At 47.6% G+C, this 19,500-nt stretch overlaps 1 protein-coding gene across 2 annotated transcripts in view; it reads left to right on the top strand.

Moving 5' to 3' along the window:
- Positions 1 to 19,500, top strand: part of STX5 (syntaxin 5) — a 208,855-nt gene that overhangs the window by 68,722 nt on the left and 120,633 nt on the right. For both annotated transcript variants that reach the window (XM_069645161.1, XM_069645162.1), the window contains one exon: positions 5,378 to 5,448. In XM_069645161.1, the coding sequence (XP_069501262.1) occupies positions 5,378 to 5,448 (71 nt within the window). The remainder of the gene's footprint in view (positions 1 to 5,377; positions 5,449 to 19,500) is intronic.

Raw genomic sequence — 19,500 nt, 5'->3', positions numbered from 1 at the left:
ATTTCAAGCCCTGCCGTTTCAAGTTGCAGTCACCACGGATGCCTCCTTGGACGAATGGGGAACCCACACAAGCCAGTCTCGCGCCAGGGGGCTCTGGTGTCTGGAGGAAAAGACCCTGCACATCAACATCCTAGAGCTACGGGACATGTTCTGGGCTCTATAATCCTTCCTGCCCCTTCTATCTGGGCAAGTGGTGAGGATTTTCACACGCAATACGACCACAATGTTCTATATCTGGAAGCAGGGGGGTGGAACCTGATCTCTTCATGGAAGCACAAGCCCTGTGGCATTGGGCCATTCTTCAGGGCATGTTTCTCATAGCTTTCCACCCAGCTGGCATCAAGAACACTATCGTGCACTCGCTCAGCAGGGAGCTGCGATCGTACCACAAATGGGAACTACAGCAAGATCAGACAGCACGTCTTTTCAACATGTGGGGCATACCCTGAATCGACCTGTTCGCGACAGCAGTGAATACGAAATGCCAGAGGTTCGCTAGCAGATTTCCCCAGCCAGGGAACATGGGGGATGCGTTCTTTCTCTTGCTTTACACGTCCCCCCCTAACACTGCTGTCACATGTGATCAAAACGCTCCAATGCTGCTGCAAGATGATCCTCATCCCCCCAGTGTCACCACGACCAATCTGATACACAGAACTGTTCTGCATGGCAATAACACTAGCTGTCAGGTTGCCTGCTCTACCGGACCTGCTGTCCAGGGAAGAGGGATCCATCTTCCTTCACGACCCGACGTCACTGAACCTCACGGCTTAGCTCCTGCAGCTCTAGAATTTGGCCACTATGACTTCCCGCTGGACTTCAGGAAGGTCCTGGCAAAGGCTAGGTCGTCTTCTATGCTCTAGTGTTAGACACAAATGGAAGTGATATGGTGCAGAGCCCAAAGGATCGGTACTCTCCGGGTTACAGCTCCAGAACTTCTACCATACCTGCTATCACTGGCCAAGTCAGTCTGGCTCATGCTTCCTTCAAGGTGGATTTGGCTGCCATTTCCCAAAACACACGGTCACCAGGCAGAGAGTTGTTGTGGTCACACAGGCTATTGAAGGAGTTCATTAAGGGCCCCTTCAAAATGTTTACGCCTGTGAAGGCTCCTGCCCCGGCTTGAGAACTCAACGTGGTGATTATGAGGTTCTTGGGGCCACCTTTCGAACCTTTGCACCAAGCTTCTCTGAAGTTTCTCTCATGGAAGACCGATTTCGTGATGGCCATCACGTCGGCCTTGCGGGTCGGGGAGATCCAGGCCTTATCCTGCAAACACCCGTATCTATCCTTCCATGCTACAAAGGTGGTGCTAAGAACACATCCATCCTTCATCCCAAAGGTCCTGTCTGAATTCCACCGTAACAAACCTTTGGCCCTTCCAGTCTTCTCTTTTTATTTTTTTTAAAACAATTTTATTATTTTGTTTTACACTACGGTAACTCAGACATTTCGTTATACATTACATTATATCACAGTATAAATCCTGTCTGTGCTCTCCCTCTTCTCCCTCCTCCCCTACCCCTGCCTACCTTGAACTACACATTTCTACAGTCTTAACTTAATTCCACCACACGCTCTGATGTCTATACCGCTTGTGCAGGATTATGTTCCTATACTCCTTTCTCTAATGTAGACGTAGCCCTTGCCACACCACAATTTCTGCGTTCGCCCATTTCAGCAGGTACCGCCACCATACCTGCAGGTCCCTCCACCATACCTGCACCAGGGGCCTTGTCTGCACTTTCCACCCCACTGCTATTCTGCGTGTCGCCAATATGTATGCCAGGTCCCTTAATTTACTCCCATGTTTAGCCCTCTTTGGCCTTTTAAAGAACCCCAGTAAACACTCCAGGAGGGGGGGGGGGGGGCGGTCCAATCACCAAGGTGATGTCTACCATATGGACCAGGTCTGCCTCAACCTCCCCGCACTTGGGACATGATTGTGTCGCTGTTTGGCTAAATTTTGCTATTCTATTCAGGGTCAAATATGCTCTCTGGGTCTCATCTGGCTGCAGTGGCTCTACTGTCTTCGGCCATCTGCTCCTTCCATTCTTCAGTAAGCAGGAATATGTAAGGTGTTGCCCTGGGTGTACCCCATTTTCCTCCATCAATACCTCAAACCCTGTAGGCGAACTGTTAGGGAGAATTCTCAGAAATGTGCTAATTCCCTTCTACCTTGGAGACCCCCAGCTCTTTTGCTGGACTTCAAAACTTTGAGAGTGAGCCCTTTTTTATCACTCGTAATTTTAATGTGATTTGGATTATGTTTCTTTTAACTTTGGAGTGTGACAAACTTCATAGGTATCTTTTATATTGTGGCACAAAGCATCTTCAGTGCAGTGGCACAGGGAAGTCTCTTAGATTTCCCAAAGGTTTAAATACCTTCTCTTGAAAAAACTACTGTTTCCAAGAGCAGTAAAGTGAAATTGACTTTACTTCCATTTTGTAACTTTCTAGACCAAGCACAAACTATATCACCATAGGGTGCTGGAGGGGTTACTTAGTATCCCCTTTGTCTAGTTTCTCATGTAACATTTTTATGTTACCCTTTCCACAATTAATGGCTGGTGGCAGTGGTTTACTTTTTACTACCATTGTGTGTTTTTACCGCGGACTGCGTTCGCAGCTGCAGTAAGGCACCCTTGGGTGCCCATTTCGTCAAACTGGCCCAGTCTTCTTTCGCCATTTCTTGCTGGAAAGATCCTTCTTGAGATTTACTCTGCGCGCCAAACCAGGTTTGGTCCCTTTGTTCATTTTGTCTTTGGCGGGATTCACGAGTGAAACCCGCATCTGGCTCCAGGGTGTCTGGCAGGGGCAGGAAGTGAGGGAGGTGCCCGAAACTCCCTGTGCTTAATCCCCTTGGTTACAGGAATGCACCCAAAGGTGACTGGCCGGCTGGCTGTCTGGCAAGGATAGCCACCCTGTTGTGTGATTGAGAGCTATGCTGGAAAGAATGGAAGAAACCTACATAAAAGGTGAGGCTTTTTGGCTTGGAAGGCAGAGTCTACCACTGGACGAAGGAATCCGAAGAAGAACTTGGAAGAGACGCCTGCTGCAACTCCTGGAACGTTGGTTTGCTCGGTGAAGCCCTGCTGCTGTGCTGTCTGCCCTTCAAGGGCGGCTTCTCCACTTGAGTTGGTGGGACCAATCAACTCCAAAATAAGCCCATCTGGACATCCTCTCGGAGCTGGCTGTACTTCACTGCTGCTGCTGTTGGAACCGAAGTGCCAGTGAGAGGAACACCAGATTGTGTGCGTTGCTTTTAAGTCGGACCCGAGCGCAAGGAAGATCCTCCAGACTTCCTGGTGCATGACTGACCAAGCCAGAGCCACTTCAACAGAGTGTTGCACTCCCGGAAGCAAGGAAAGTCTAAAGTGGTATCCGAGAACCGCAGTGTTGCTATTTGCTGTCAGACGTGAGAGGCTGAAATGCTGAAGTGCCACTGACTTAAAATTTGGTCTTTGCTGTCGCCCACCGTCCCGTTGTGTTGCAGGAGTCGCCAGAAGTCCTCCCTCTTGTCCCCACGACTGAGGCACAGGAATAAAAGGATCTGCAGAGCCACACAGGAACAGAAGCCAGCCGGAACCATTTCTTCTAACCAAAGGTACTGTACAGTCTAAGAGAGCTTACCTCTTGTCTTGTAGCCATACTTGATCTCAGTTGAGACTTGTCTTGGTTGCTTCTGTAGAGTTGCTTGCATTTTCTACCCCTCACGAGCCTCCCAGCTTGTGACCCTACTTTGATTCTACTTCTTCTACAGACTTCTAAAACATTGTGCAAGACTTTTTTACTTTGCTGCAAAAAGTGCTTGAGCTCACCTTGACTTTTGCCCAGTTAACATTTGCTGGCCAGGCTCCCTGAATGACTCTTCTCTCCTCTGTGTGTGTGTTTGTGTTTTTTTTTCCTTCCTTCCAGGACAGGGTTAACTTACTTTGCATTGGGGGGTTCAGAAGTAATTACCTGCTTCAGAATATTTGTGTGATCTGTCTTATTCTGAAATTCTTTACTTTGACCCTCATCTCAATACTGATCTAAATGTACCTGTCCACAGTGTCCTAGCAATTTAAGTCACCTGAGGGTATAGGAAGTGTCTGTGTGCCATCCCAAATGGGTACTTGCTGATTTAGAGAAACTAAGATTGGGTATTTTGGAGTGTATTTGTGTGTTACTATTATAGTGCCCCTTTTGAAGAAGGCTTATTCAAACTGACTGTTAAATAAATTCATAATTGTTTAATCAAGAAACCTTGTGTGTAAGAGTTTATTTGGATACTTGTCACTGTGAATCTCTGTGTAACCACCCTACTGCTCACATCGACCCCTTTTGAGATAAGCCTGGCTGCTCAGCCACACTACCAACCTGTGTAGTACAGACATGTACCAAAGGTTGGATGCCTATTACCAGGAGGTCATGGTTGTTGTAGTGCACCAAAAGGCTACTGCTCCAAATCTTGCCTAACAGCACCCTTGGGTGCTATACTGCAGCTGCGAACACAGTCTGTTGTAAAAACACACAATGGTAGGAAAAAGTAAACCACTGCCACCAGCCATTAATTGTAGAAAGGGTAACATAAAAATGTTGCACGAGAGATAGACAAAGGGGATACCAAGTAACCCCTCCAGCACCCTATGGTAAGATAGTTTGTGCTGGGTCTATAAAGAGGAAAATGTAAGTAAAGTCAATTTCACTTTACTACTCTTGGAAACAGTAGTTATCCAAGAGAGGGTATTTAAACCTTAGCAGAAATCCAAAGGATTTCTCTGTGCCACTGCACTGAGGGTGCTGTGTGTCACAATGTAAAAAGATGATGCCTATGGAGTTTTGTCAGACTCCAAAACCACAAGAAACGCAGTGTTTGAATCAAATAGAAATGCACAAGAGAGTGGGAAAAGGTCTCGCTCTCTCCAGGATGAAAATTAAAAGTCCTAAAGTCTAGCAAAAGCTGGGTGGAATTTGCACATTAGAAAGTATTCTAACACGCCCCCCGCCCCCACTATGAACAGGCTCCTGTCCACACAGTGCTATGTACGCACATTGAAAATAACCAGCTGCATATTACCATGTATCATCTAAGTAAGATACAGTTGCGTTTATTTACTGAAAAAATACATGATTAGTTAAAACAATAGCTCATCATTTATCACGGTTTCCTTCCTTTTCAGGTTCCATAGAGGCAGCACTGAAAGCAATATGAAACAAATTAACCTAAGTGATTTGTACATCAAACAAATAGGAAAACGTTTAGAAAAAAACTAACCGTTGTTGTAAAACGTCTTGAAGTTTTGTATATCCGTTTATTGTTTTACAGGCCTATGTTCCTGTTATTTGTGACTCCTTAACCCCATTTTCTTTTTGTTTTTTTTCCTGTCTGCAGTTGCAAAACGAAAGTCCTTATTTGATGACAAAGGTGTGGAGATAGAAGAACTAACCTACATCATCAAACAGGTTGGTAGAAGCAAATAGTACTGAAGGCAAAGGAGAGATGGAGTGTTGGGTAAGAATTGATGCAGTCACACTGTGTGAGACTACACAACATTTGGTATTAGGTAACCCACCTTTTGGTATAGGTCAGTACTACACAAGTTGGTAGTGTGACTGAGCAGCCAGGCCTATCTCAAGAGGGGTACATGTGAACTGTAGAGCTGTAGCAATGAAATTCGCAAATACAAGTATCCAAGTAACACTTGCACTGAAGATTTCCTTTCTGCAACTTCAGAATCTGCAAAGCGTACTAGTGATATATGAAAGCCACTACTGTCCTTGTGAATGATGTCACCTCTGGGTGTAGGAACTGTGTAAAAAGCATCTCTAAAGAGTATCTACTAAACCTATGCTGATTCTGGATAAGTATTTTAAAGTTTATTTGATTTCTACATATCTTGGCCTTTTTAAAGAATGCTTATTTAAAAACTGATGTTAGATAAATAACTAATTATAACTGAAACCTTGAGTATAAGTGTAACTTGACTACTTGTATTTGAGAATTTCATTGCTACAGCTCACATTTACCCCTCTTGAGATAGGCCTGGCTGATCAGTCACAGTACCAACTTGAGTAGTACAGACCTATACCAAAAGGTGCTTTACCTAATACCAAGCAGAGAAGTGTTGTGTAGTCTCACACAGTGTGACTACATTAATTCTTACCTACTGCTGGCAGCGGTGGGATTGCCGTAGAGTGGTTACATTGACTATTTGCTGTACCAGCCACAAGGCTAAGCTCCACCAAAAAGATGAGCAATTGTAACATATCAAATATGGATTACTTTAATGAGGCAGCCCTGATTGTCTTAACAGTTGAACAACTGAAAGATGTGTGTAAAACCAGGGGTCTGGCTCTGAAAGGAAAACAAATGTGAATTGATTGTAAGGTTGTTAAAATCACCAATGCTTGGCTAGTAGGCCTGTAACACCTACTCACACAAATAATGTGGACGATAACGAGGAGGGTGCTAGTTTAGAGTCAAATTCCAATCTGCAAGAGGAGCCAAAGGAGGTAGAGGAATCTCCAGAAGGGAGATCCCCAATGCCCCAGCCTACTCCCGTACCTCTGTCACTTCTCATTGGGACCCCACAAGGTCCAAATCTCAGCCCAGAATATATTTATCTCTAGAGACTAAGATTAGAGTTGGAGTTCAATAAACTAAATATCCAAGCTGAAACTAAACATCAAGAGGTGAAACTAAGAGAAAGAGAAATTCAGCATGAAATGGAGATGAGAAAGATGTCCATTGATTCTGCTTCCCTTCCATGGTCTTCTAGTCCCAAGAGGCCTCACCTGCCCAAAGAAGCAATGAGTATGTATGAACCTAAACCTGATTTATTGGATTGGCTGGGTATGTTTTAATACACCTATGGTCTTCAAGTAATAAGTGGGAATGATTTAATTCCTTGGCTCATGTCTAGGCTCCCACTGAATGGCTGCGATGGAATTGGGTACCAGTGAGGGGAAATGATTATAAATCATTGAAACTGGCATTAATAGCCAGATTTGGGAAACTCCTTCCCAGTACCTTAAGAGGTTAAGGACCCTCAAAAAGACTGATGGTATCCCATGGGCTACGTGGGTTTGCGAATGTTTGAAAAACGTAGATGGTTGGGTTAAGGGGTACAGAGTACACGCCTTTTGAAGGAATGAGATTTTTTAGCTAGAATCTGTTTTTGATGCTGGTCTCCTGACCTGAGATAGCACTGGGCTGACTCAAAAGAAATTGATCCAGAAAAGCTAGCGCAAGCGGCTGACTTATGGGTCGCCAACAGGGCCACTCACAAGGGCTCTGGGGCAACTCAAAAGAAGAAAAGGGGGAAGCATCACAAGAGAGGGTTAAGAGAATTGTAATTCCCAACATCCAAAAGAGGGCCACAAACATAACAAGGGTACATTCCATGGGAAACCTGGTCGGTCTAGTGAACACTCTGGTGCCAAACCAGAGTGAAGTCAACAGAAACCCCCACACCCCCATTCCAGAGAACATATGGGAAATGTTTTGTATGTGGGTCTGTAGACCATGTGAAAGGGAATCCCAGGTGTAAGGGTAAACCTTCAGGTGTCCACACTGCCTCCTTAGTCTTCTTCTTTCTTACAAGTGGCAAGTGCACCCTTTCAGCTACTGGCTGAAGACCCCATTGGAGTTCAAGCTAGTGTATCTTTAGTGTCTGTGGGAACAACAGAATGTGGATGTGAACAACTCCTTTCAAGACAACTCAAAAGAATATTATAAGGACAGTGTTCTTGTAAATGGTCAGGAAACCCCTGCCATCAGAGGCACTGGGGCAAGCATTACAGTGGTAGATGAGTTTTTCAAACCTGAGGATGTAGCTAAGTCACCCAAAGGTCCCACTAAACTTGCAGGATGCCCTATCCAAATGGTTCCTATTTCGAAAGCTATCGTTCAGTGCAATAATATGACTGTTAGCATTCCTGTTAGTGTACGGGATGAAGGGCCAGGGCGAGTCCTGTTGGGAAATGGTTTAAACACTCTTGGAGTTGTATCTATAACCCCCAGGCCTCCCAGCAAAAAGAAGCAGGAGCAAACAAGATTGGCTAGAGAGGCAACCTTGAGACTCTGTTTGAGGTGACTTCCATTACCTCTAGTCCACAGGAAGGCTACCCTTCAATTCCCAAGAATAAGAAAGAGACAAAGGAGAAATCCAAGCTCTCTGGGGGGAAAAAGAAAGGCCTCAAACCTAAACCTGTTCAATAGATGAAGACATCCCTGAGAGGACTGTCGCAGGTCATCCCTGTGACCCCTTCCCCAGCTGAGGCTGAGTGGGATGGCAAACCAAATTATCTGTAAACAGCTACTGGAGAGAGAGCGAGCGAGAGCTGGAAGAAAATCTTCCCTATGTTGGAGATCTGGATCCTAGAGACCATCCTGAGCTGCAGACTTTACATGGAGAAGGTGGACCCCCTAGGACAGACTTCAGCAGAGGACAAAGAGAGTGTCCCTCTCTAGAAGGTCTGGATCAGCAGACCGCTTACCAGCGGGAAGGGCAAGAGCCCCAGAAGCATAGGCTGTACTGGGAGGATGGCCTCATCTACAGTGAACCTACTGAGTCCACCCTAGGGGACTACAGAAGACTAGGAGTGCATCAGGAGGTGAGACAAACGTTCCTACAGTTAACACATGCTATCCCTCTGGCTGGCCACTTGAGTTTCAAGAGGACCAAAAAGAGGCTATCTCTGTACTTTATTTCTACTGGCCCAAGATGGGGGCTGATGTAGATAAATTCTGTAGGAGCTGCCACACTTGTCAGACTTATGTGGATCCAAGATGTGACCCCTTAAGTGCCCCTCCCTGTGGTGGGAGTCCCTTTTGAGATGGTGGTGTTTGACATTGTTGGTCCCCTAGAACCTCCAACTTCCTCAGGCAAACGATTTGTATATTGGTTGTGGTAGACCATGCTATCAGGTATCGTGAGACAATACCCATGAGAACTGTTAGTGCTCAGGCAGTGGCTAAGGCCCTCCTCAGTATTTTTACCACAGTAGGTTTTCCTAAGGTAGTCGTCAGGGGATCAAATCATTTGTTCTACTATATGCAGACCATGTGGAAGAACTGTGAAGTGACTTAGAAGTTCTCAACAGCCTACCATCCCCAAACCAAAGGGTTGGTGGAGAGGTTTAACTGTACTATGAAGAGCATGATAGGTGCTTTAGAGGAACCCCTTAGGAGAAAGTGGGACCATCTACTGCCATGCCTTCTCTTTGCTTATAGAGAAGTCCCTCAAGCAGGGGTTGGATTCAGCCCCTTTGAACTTCTTTATGGTCATCAAGTCAAGAGGCCCTTTGACTTGTCACTGACTATGTACTAGGCCTCCGAAAGAGGACAGCGCTGATGATTTCTATTTATTTATTTATTTGAATTTATAAGGCGCACAAAGTGCCCAGGGGCATTGTGGCGCTTTTACAGCAGTGCTTACTTAGTTACACAGAAAATGACAGGAGCACCTGTCTGTGGTTCTTGGTTACATTGAACTCATTGCAGACAGGTGAGAAATACAATTGCATAAGACGGTGAGTAAAATGACAAGGGAAGGCGAAGTGCCAAAATACAGTCAGTAAGATTGAAGTAACAGACATTGAGCTAGCGAGGGCAGGGGACCTCCTGGGTGCAGAGTGACTGACTAAACCAACACACGCACAACATTTGCAGCATCCAGTTCCTCCTGAGAAGGCAAAGGGTACTGGGTGCGCAAGGCAAGGGGGTATTGGGTAAGGTAAATGAAGAGTTCCGTTTTGAGTGATTTAAGGAATGAAAGATAGGATGTCTAATTTCGAAGGGTTATGGGGAGGGCATTCTAATGCTTGGGAGCAAGGAATGTGAAGCAGGCCCTTCCTGCTTTGGCCCTTTTGAAGGTGGGGGATTTTTAACTGTTTAGAGTGGTGTGACCTTTTGGGTCTGGATGATATTGCTCTAGTGATTTTTTTCTTTCAGATAAGGGGGGGGGGGCTATGACATTTTTCTGTTAAGCACAGTGTCTGGAAGAATATTTTTTCTTCGACTGGCACCCAATGTGCTTTTTATCTGGCGCTGGCAATGTGCTCTCTTTTGGGGACGCTGAGGGCAGCCATGAGCGCATTATTTTGAATCACTTGAAGTCGGTTCAGATTTTTGGAGAACGTGCCGGCAAATAATAGTCTAATTTGGCTCCGATGGTGGCTCTGGCAATGGAGAGGCAATTTGAAGCAGATAAGTATGGTTTGACCCCATTCATTAGTTTAGTCGTGAAGGCCGCTGAGGATGCAATGGCGCTGACTTGGCGCTACATTGAGAGCAATGGAGTCAATGTACACCCCAAGGGTTGTGACTGCTGCTGAGACCGGAATTATGGAGTTGTCAATGCTGAAGGAATTGTACTGTTTTCAAGCTTGTTGAGCGTTTCCTTGTGGCCTACTATGAGGAGCTCAGTTTTATTCCCATTGAGGCATAACCCATTGATTATGATGACAGAAACTTCAGAAAACCTGAAAGCGGGTCAGGCTCTGGACAAACATTGGTACGACCAGAAGGCCAACACAGTGGAGTTTACTCCAGACCAGCTTGTATTGGTTATAGTACCTACAAGGTAGAGGGCCTTACAGGACAAATGGATTGGACCCTTCAAGATTGTGGTTAACTTGGAGAGGTCAATTATTTAGTGGACTTGGGCAACCCCAAGGAGGCCCCTAGGGTCTATCACACTAACCGTCTGCAGGCTTATGTTTCCAGACCAGAACTAGGAGCTTTGCTTCTAGCCTCTGATTAAGAGGAAGAGGAGAGTGAGCCTCTCCCTGATCTCCTCAGGGGACAACCTTCAGACAAGTCAATTGAAGGAGTGAAACTCTCTTCAGATCTGACTCTGCAACAGCAGGAGCAGTGCAAGACTCTGTTGAATCCGTTTGCCTCGCTCAAAAACACGGGTTACAGAATGTAAGATCATGTCGGAACCCACATAAAAGAGGTCAAGAAGATACAAGATCTTGGGGTCATTGAGCCATCTACAAGTCCATGGCCTAGTCCAGTTGTAATAGTGCCAAATGCAGGAACCAAAGAGTGACTATAGAGCTCAGTCCCCACAACCAATGCCCATCCTTTACCCAGGACAGATGACCTGGTGGACAAACTTGGTTCAGCCAAGTTCCTCAGTACATTTGACCTGACCTCAGGCTATTGGTAAATATCTCTGACAAACCATGCCAAGGAGAATGCTGCATTCTCCACTCCAGGAGGCTTATACCAGTTTAAGGTTATGCCTTTTGGACTCAAAAATGCACCTGCTTCATTTCAGAGGATGGTGAATCAAGTTCTGAATGGATTAGAGGACTTCTGCATTGCATACTTGGATGACATTGCAGTGTTCAGCCCCACTTGGGGAAGAGCATCTTCACCACCTAGGATATGTTTTGTAGGCTCTAGAACAGGCCCATCTGACCACAAAGGCTAGCAAATGTCAAATTGGTCAGAGTAAAGTGGTCTACCTTGGACATGAGGTAGGATGAGGTGAAATAAGGCCATTGCTTAGCAAAGTACAAGTTGTACAAGACCGTGCCACCCATACTGCTCAGACCCAAGTGAGAGCCTTCCTAGGTCTCGCTGGGTATTACAGGAACTTCATAGAGAACTATTCGACCATAGCTTCTCCCTTGAATGTGATCTCCTCACCCAAATTCTCCAAGAAGGCCAGGTGGAATGAGGAGTGCACTGTGACTTTTGAAGGGCTAAAGAAAGCCCTCAAGCTCCAGTCTTGAGCTGCTGACTACAACCATTCCTTCATTGTACAAACAGATGCTTCTAACACCGGGATAGGTGCAGTTTTGAGCCTAATGGACGAGAAAGGCAGGGAACACCCCATCTACTTCATCAGTAGGAAACTGAAGGACCATGAGACAAGGTGGGCAACTATAGAAAGTGAATGTTTTGCCATTGTAGGGTCTCTGAAGAAGTGTAGGCCATACCTGTATGGTTCTACTTTTATTATTCAGACAGACCACCAACCCTTGAGATAGTTAATGTAGGTGAAGGGGGAGTATCCAAAATTGTTGAGGTGGTCAATCAGCCTCCAAGGGCTTGATTTTACCATAGAGAACAGGCTTCGGAAGGTCTTGTGGAAAATGCAGAGGCTCTTGAACTTAATCCTTGCAGCCACTGGGAGAGTGAATGCAGAGATTTCAGGGCTGGAGAGATACAGTCCCTGGGCTTGAGGCTAAGGAACAGTCTCACAGTCCTGTTCTGGATGAGTTGCAGAGGGCGGAGAGTAGAAGCAGGCAGATTTAGAAAGAGGCTGATTCAGTTGTCCAACCTAGAGAGAACCAGAGCTTTAGAGACAGTGAGCTTCTGGGGGAAGGTGAGGAAAGGAAGAAAACCTCTGAGGAGGTGCAGTTGGTAGTTTGACTTCTTAGAGACGTTAGATGTGAGGAGAAAAGGAAAGTGTGGAGTCGAGGATGACCCCGAGGTTCTTAGCCTCACATGTGGGAGTAGGAAGAGGGCCAAGGGAAGCCGGCAAGAAAGTGACAGGATAGGCAGGTGCAGGTGCAGGGAGAGGAGGTGTCAGAAGGGAGCCTGAAACGAGCTGAGTGGCATCCGCATAGCACTCAAAGTTGCAGCAGAGAGCGGCAATGCAGTGGGTGAGAGGTGTCGGGTATTATTTGAAAAGCCAGGTAGAGAGGTTAGACCCCCGGGGAACACCACAGGTAGAGAGTGAGATAGAGGAAAGGAAGGACCCAAGTTGGACCTGGGAGGGTCGGTTGGAGAGGAAAGGTGCCAGCCAAGCCAGGGCCTGATCGGTGATGCACAGGTTATCACCGAGGCGGTTGAGCAGGATGGCATGGTTGACCGTGTCAAAGGCAGACAAGAGATAGAGTAAGATGAGGACAGAAGGGGAGTTAGAATCCAGGCTGGAGAGCAGGTCTTCACGGATGTTCAGGAGAGCAGTTTCCGTGCTTCTGGCTGCTCTGAAGCCAGACTGATGGTCTTGGAGACAACCAACAATTTGAGTGTGGAGGTTGAGCTGGGAGATGGCCAGCTTTTCCCGAAGTTTGCCCAGGAAAGGATTGATTGAGAGCAGGCGATAGTTAGCTGGGAAGTAGGGGTCAGCTGAGGGTTTCTTGAGATGAGGGTGCACAAGAGTGTGCTCCAGAGGGGAGGGGAAGGCTCTTGTGGCGAGGGAGTGATTGCTGAAGTATGCCAGGAACCGAACAAGTGTGTCAATATGGTCCTTGATGGTTTTGGAAGAACAGGGAAGAACCTGTTTTGACAAGACTTTCATATAACGGACTTGTCTAGAAATCTCATCAGGGAAGAACAGAGGAAAGGAAAAGAAAGAGGGAGGAGTGGCGGCGCAAGAGGTAACAGAGAGAGAAGCAGGAAGAGGAGGAGATGACGAGACGGTGGTAAGGATGTCCTGGGTTTTAGAGATGAAATGAGAAGCCAGGGCCATGCGAAGAGCCTTGGAGGGTACTGCAGAGGTAGAGACTGCAGCAGGATTGGCCATCTTCTTGCAGATTTGAAAGAGTTCAGCCGAGTTGTTAGATGCCGCAGAGACGTGGGCTCTCTTCTTAGTGCAGACAGAGAGCCGTTATTGCCTTTGGAGGAGGTGGCAAGCCAGTTTGTCAGAGAATGCACAAGATGCCAGCCATTTCCTCTCAGCCACCCAGAGTCGTACCAGGAGTTGCGCTTAGCTTTGGGATTCAAGCGGATCCCCATGACAGGGGCAAGAACATTGAGAGTATCAGAGATAGAAGAGTGGAGCCTGGAAAGAGCTGTTTCAGGATGTCGGCCAGCCAGACGGGGAGAGAAAGTGGCAGCTAAGGCCTTCACAGGCTTCATGGGCCGGATGACCGAGAAGGTAGGTGGCAGTGCTGGGATTGGCTTGGCCTGAGGGTTAGAGAGGGAGAGGTGGGAGGAAAGGAGAAAGTGATCGCTCCAGGAGAGAGGAGTGGCGTGAGAGGGTTAGCGAGGGGGGGAGGTCTGAGGAGATGAGAACATCCAGAGCGTACTCTGCAGAGTGAATCGGGCCAGAGGGAAATATAGAAACAGAGAGTTGCAGAGGTCGCGAAAGAGTCCAGAGGAGGGACAGGAAGCATCCAGGTGGATGGAGTTGAGTGGTCGAGGCCCGGAGGTAGGAGGAGAGGTCAGCCCACTCGGAGCAGAAAGAGGTAGTCTGACCAGGTGGCCAAAAGGTAGTAGCAATGGTGAGAGAGTTGCCAGGAGAGGGAGAAAGCCTGCAGACAAGGCATTCGAAGGAGGAGTAGGCCTGCATGTGAATGACGGAGGCAGGAATCCACTCCGGGAAGATCAAGGCTACACCCCCACCGGGACGCTTGGATCAGGGCACAGAGAGGATTTTGTAGCCATCAGGGAGGAGGGTGTCAAAGCTCGTGCCAGAGCTGGCCGTGAACCATGTCTTGGTGCGACCAATGACCTTTTTTCCCCCCTTTCCTTTCTGGTTGTTGTCACTTGTTACATCCTCAGCTATGGAGAGGACTCCATTTAGATTTTGCCCCCTTTGTAAAGGCAAATTCCTGTGGAAGGATGAGCACAGGCAGTGTAACTGCTGCTTGCCTCTCGAGCACAACGAAGTTGGTTGCACGGCCTGCAAGCTCCTCCGTCCTAAAACTGTGAAGGAGTGCAGGGTCAAAAGGTGGGCAGCCTATGGGATGTCGAAGGCTGATTCCTCACCCGCCGCCACGGCTGCTGAATGTGACGAGGGTGATGGTGATGACCTGACCTCTGTACCGGAGGTTGTTGACCTCTCGACGGAGCGCTCTCGCTCCATGGCGTCTGTCCCCAGCCCCGACAGGCACGGCTCTGGCCCTGCTTTGGGGGATGTACACCCCGACGACGCTGACGGACAATTGCACATCACAAAGCACACAATCCCCGGCCATTCCTCGACTTAAGTCGAAGAAGGCCTCTGCGCCAACGGGTACGCCGGCGACCGTAAGGGTCGGCAGGCCTCCCTGCAGCCGCATCCGCGCCTAGCGACCGGGCCGTCTAACACAAAGGGCGCTACCCCTAAACTATCAGGTTCTGTCAAGGCGCATCGCAAGAAGGTGTCCGTCGACTACAGGGTTCCGGCTCTGCCGAAAACAGCTGTGCACGTTCAGCTCCCGTCTGGGAGGATGGTTGCCGAGAGCATCACGAGGATCGTCTCCAATGACGCTCAAACGGCTGGCGAAGGATTCGCCAAGGCCTGCGGAAAAAGTCAAGGAGACGCCGAGACCTAGCGAAGGTGTGACAGGAGCACCGGAACCCTCCCGTAGGTCGAAGGAGAGACTCAGAAGCACTCCTCCACCGTCTGGCCCACAGGACGGCTTCTCTGAGTGCGACAAGGGGATTTCCTCCACTTTTCGGGAGTAATCTTGAGGTCGGGGGCAGAGGAACATGCTTTTCCGCCCCTAGACCGTTCTGGGTCTTCCCATTGGACCAGGGAGAGATTTGAGACCTGTATGGACAGGTTGGATAGGTTTGTTTCCCTTTCTGAGCAAACTACACCTAAAAGGCCAAGGGATGAAGGCCCTCAGGACCCTAAAGCCAAGGTTCCAAGACTTTTTGACCCCCAGGAAGAGGAACTGTACACATATGACCTCACTGAAGATGACCCTCATGTGTGACCCACAGCCATGGCAGTCCCCTGGGGCGTCTCCTGACCCTGATGCTGGCGATTTGGCCTCTCCACAGACTACTCCTGTTAGGGAGCCTTCGCCTGTGGACGATCAACCCACGTTTAATGTCATGCCACGCAAAGCGGTAGCACACTCGCTTTCAGATCGATACGGGGGAAACTGTCCCTGAGGTTGATTTTGTGGAGAAAATCATCAAGACGAAGCCACTGGCTAGCCAGGCCATTCCTCTCCTCGCCTCCATCAAAAGGTGCCTAGCTCCCTCTTTGTCTATACCAGCCTTAGTCAGGGATGTTAACCCACGGATTGAGAAGCTCTTTAGCCCTTCCCCCTCTGATCCTCTATATATTAGAGGTCGCTCCATCCCAGACTCTGTGGTGGTGACCACTATGAGGAAGAGTGGGGGGGGTTCCTCTGTCCACTGGCGAAGCACCCCCGGATAAGGAGGGGAAGAGGCTCTATGCACTCGGGAAGAGGGTTACGGCCTTGGTGGCTTTCGCTATGGGTATTGCCAACAATACCACCCTGTTGGCTAGTTAAGCTGATGCTCAGTGGGCCTTGTTGCGCAAAGGCCTACAGGAAGTTCCTGTTCCTAAGCCTCTTCGCACCCGTCTCTTGGCCACGGTTACCGAGGGCACACAAGTGAACCAGAGCATCATTAAAAATACTTTGGATGCTGCGGAAACGGCTAGGCGTTCCTTAGTCCAGGGCATGGTCCTTAAAAGGCATGCATGGCTTAGGAACTCGGGGTTCAAGCCAGAGACTCGGGCATCCCTCATTAACAAGCCCCTGGAGGATTCCATCTTGTTTGGAAAGGCGGTTGATGACGCCCTGGATACAGCTAAAAAGGAGCACGACACCATGAAGACCCTTGACCAGATCACGAAACCCCCCCCCCCCCCAACAGGCGCAGATCTGGCAATAGGCGCCTTTTTCATGGACACCGCTTCCCTCAGCAGCAGTATGCCTCAGGCAGCAACTGATCCTCCCCTCAAGGAACCCGTGGTTATAACACGCCGTATCCCCCGAGAGGCCAGCGTCCTGGCAAAGAAGGGGTCGGGGCCCTACTCCTAGAGGCTCCCTGGCCGCCGTTGCTAAATGACCCAAAGATTCAGCTCCCCTCCCATGCCTCCCCGGTCGGATTACCACAGACAGTTGGGTACTGTCAACAATAGCCCACGATAACTGTATCGAGTTCAGCCGGTCCCCGACATTCAGACCTCCAAAGGTTCCAGTTATTAAAGCCTTCATGGAGGGAGCGAAAAGAATTCACCCTCCTATATCTAACCCAACTCCAGGATGGGACCTGAACATCGTGTTATCCAGGCTAATGCCCCCCGCCCCTTCGAGCCCATGCACAGAGCGAGCCTTAAGGATCTCACTCTTAAGACTGCTTTCTTAATAGCTATCACCTCCATCAGGAGAGCGAGTGAACTACAAGCGCTCTCCATCTTAGACCCCTTTGTAACAGTTCACAAAGATAAGGTGGTTCTACGCACACACCCTAGGTTTGCACCTAAATTCATTTCAAAGTTCCATGTCAACCAGTCTGTAGAACTACCATCGTTCTTTCAGAACCCATCAAACTTGGGAGAGAAGAGCCTGCACACACTTGATGTGCGCAGGGCGGTCATGTTTTATATGAAAAGAACTTGCCCACTAAGAAAGACTAATCAGTTCTTTGTCTCAGTGGCGGCAGGAAGAGGAGATGCAGTTTCCAAATCCACTATCTCTAGATGGATTGTCCAGTGCATCACTCTCTGTTACACTCTAGCTAAGAGAGCACTGCCCTTCAAGCCTAGAGCACATTCTACTCAAGGCACTGGGGCATCCATAGCATTCATTGCAAATGATCCCCTTGAGTCCATTTGCAAAGCGGCAACCTGGAGTTCTGTACAGACCTTTTCAAAACACTATTATCTGGATGCTCATTCTAGATCTGATTCCCAGGTGGGACAAGCAGTACTAAGACATCTTTTATCTACTGTTCCTTCTCACAACCCACCTCCAACTCCGGGTACTGCTCGCTAGTATATGAGCAGCATGTGATACTAAGCAGATTAATAAACATCAGAAGACATGCACTACTTACCGTAAAAGCATTTCTGATGGTTGTATCTGCTTAGATTCACATGCGCCCACCCTTCCTCCCTGCTCGGATGGAAGGAACATAGACGTCCTATGATTCTCACACTAGTCATAAGGCTCCCTCATGGCAGAAAAAATGCAATCGGAGGGACCTCGGCGCGCAAGGGATTTTGGGTACATTACACGTCACTATACGTCACTATAGGGATAGTGTTACAGACACGCCTATGCCGACGTTCCCTTTCGACTCTCGAAAGACGAGATGCAATACTCCGCGGTGACCACTGGATGTCGGACTATATGCATAGCATGTGAATCTAAGCAGATACAACCATCAGAAATGCTTTTACAGTAAGTATTGCATGTCATACCCCTAGTCTAAAAGGCCTTCGCAAAGAAAAAAGACAGGAAGAAATTAGCTGGAAAAAGAACCTGTCGATTCAGAATAAAAATCACCTGACCTCTCTCGCAGACAGATACAAAAAAGAAATCAAACAAAAAAATATACCTTCAATGACAGAATCAAAAAAGCTAATTCAAGTACCAGGGAAATCTTCTCTATACTAAGAGAATTAGAATCCCCAATTGCCCCTAACGACTCGTGCACAAAAAACAAAATCTGGCGCACCAACATACAAAACTGCCCTCTGCAACAAAAAAACCATGCTCCAAGATAAAATACTAGCCAAAAAAACTATGCTTCATTAGATCGCTCTTGCAACCCAAGAAACCATCTTGCAAGAACTCGCCAACAACCAAACTAAACTACCTAACCAATTTAATTTCAGGTCAATCTCCACTAACGAGGTAGAAACCATCATTAGATCACTCAAACCTTCCTGGTGCCTTGGGGATACCTGTCCAGCTCCCATTATTAAGGAATCAGCAAAGGACCTAGCTCCCTTCGGCACCACCTTCATTAACTCCTCTTTCAAATTCTGCTCCGTCCCCACCAATCTCGAAGATGCCTGGCTTCTACCCCTCCTAAAAAAACCTAACCTAGACCCCAGTATTCCAATAAATGACAGGCCTATTACGACAGTACCGTTTTTCCTCAAATTCTTAGATAGAGCGGCTCCTCTCCAGATTCAATCCTATCTGGAGATCAATAACCTATTAGGCTCTCAACAATCTGGCTTCAGGCCAAGGCACGGAACTGAGACGGCTCTACTCGATCTCAAGAACCAACTGGTTGACTGGAAAGACAAAGGAGAAATCTCCATTCTCCTACTCTTAGACCTCTCTGCTGCATTTGATCTGGTTGACCATTAAGTCTTATGCAACCACCTAAAATCTGCCGCCATTTTTTCCAAAGAGGCTTCCACATGGATAAACTCTTTTCTAGACAATAGAACTATGAGTCTTCTCGCCTTCCTCATCAGCAGACCTAGTACCTATCACATGCAGAGTACCGCAGGGGTCATGCATCTCCCCAACTTTGTATAATATATTTTCAAAGCCTCTCTTTGATATACTTGACAATCTGGGTGTCTCACACACTAATTATGCTGACGACACCCAGATCCTCATCCCCATTCAGGGAGACTATGACAAAGACGTAGGGCTTATTAATAAAATTTACCAAATTAAACAAACTTGGATGGCCACGCACGGCCTGTCTCAATGACGAAAAGACCGAACTCCTAATCATAGGATCCCCTAATAGACTACGTAAACTCCCCCTCCAATACAATTCCATCACTATTGACGGTATTAAAATAAAAGTCGCTAAGGAAGTAAAAACCTTAGGCTTTTACCTGGACTCGGCACTCAATCTTAATAGGCAAGTAAATGCTACAGCCAGCT

This window comes from Ambystoma mexicanum, chromosome 2p (genome assembly GCF_040938575.1).
Source record: "Ambystoma mexicanum isolate Mex_15411 chromosome 2p, UKY_AmexF1_1, whole genome shotgun sequence".
Lineage (NCBI taxonomy): Eukaryota > Metazoa > Chordata > Amphibia > Caudata > Ambystomatidae > Ambystoma > Ambystoma mexicanum.
This window is presented reverse-complemented; position numbering and strand designations above follow the sequence as displayed.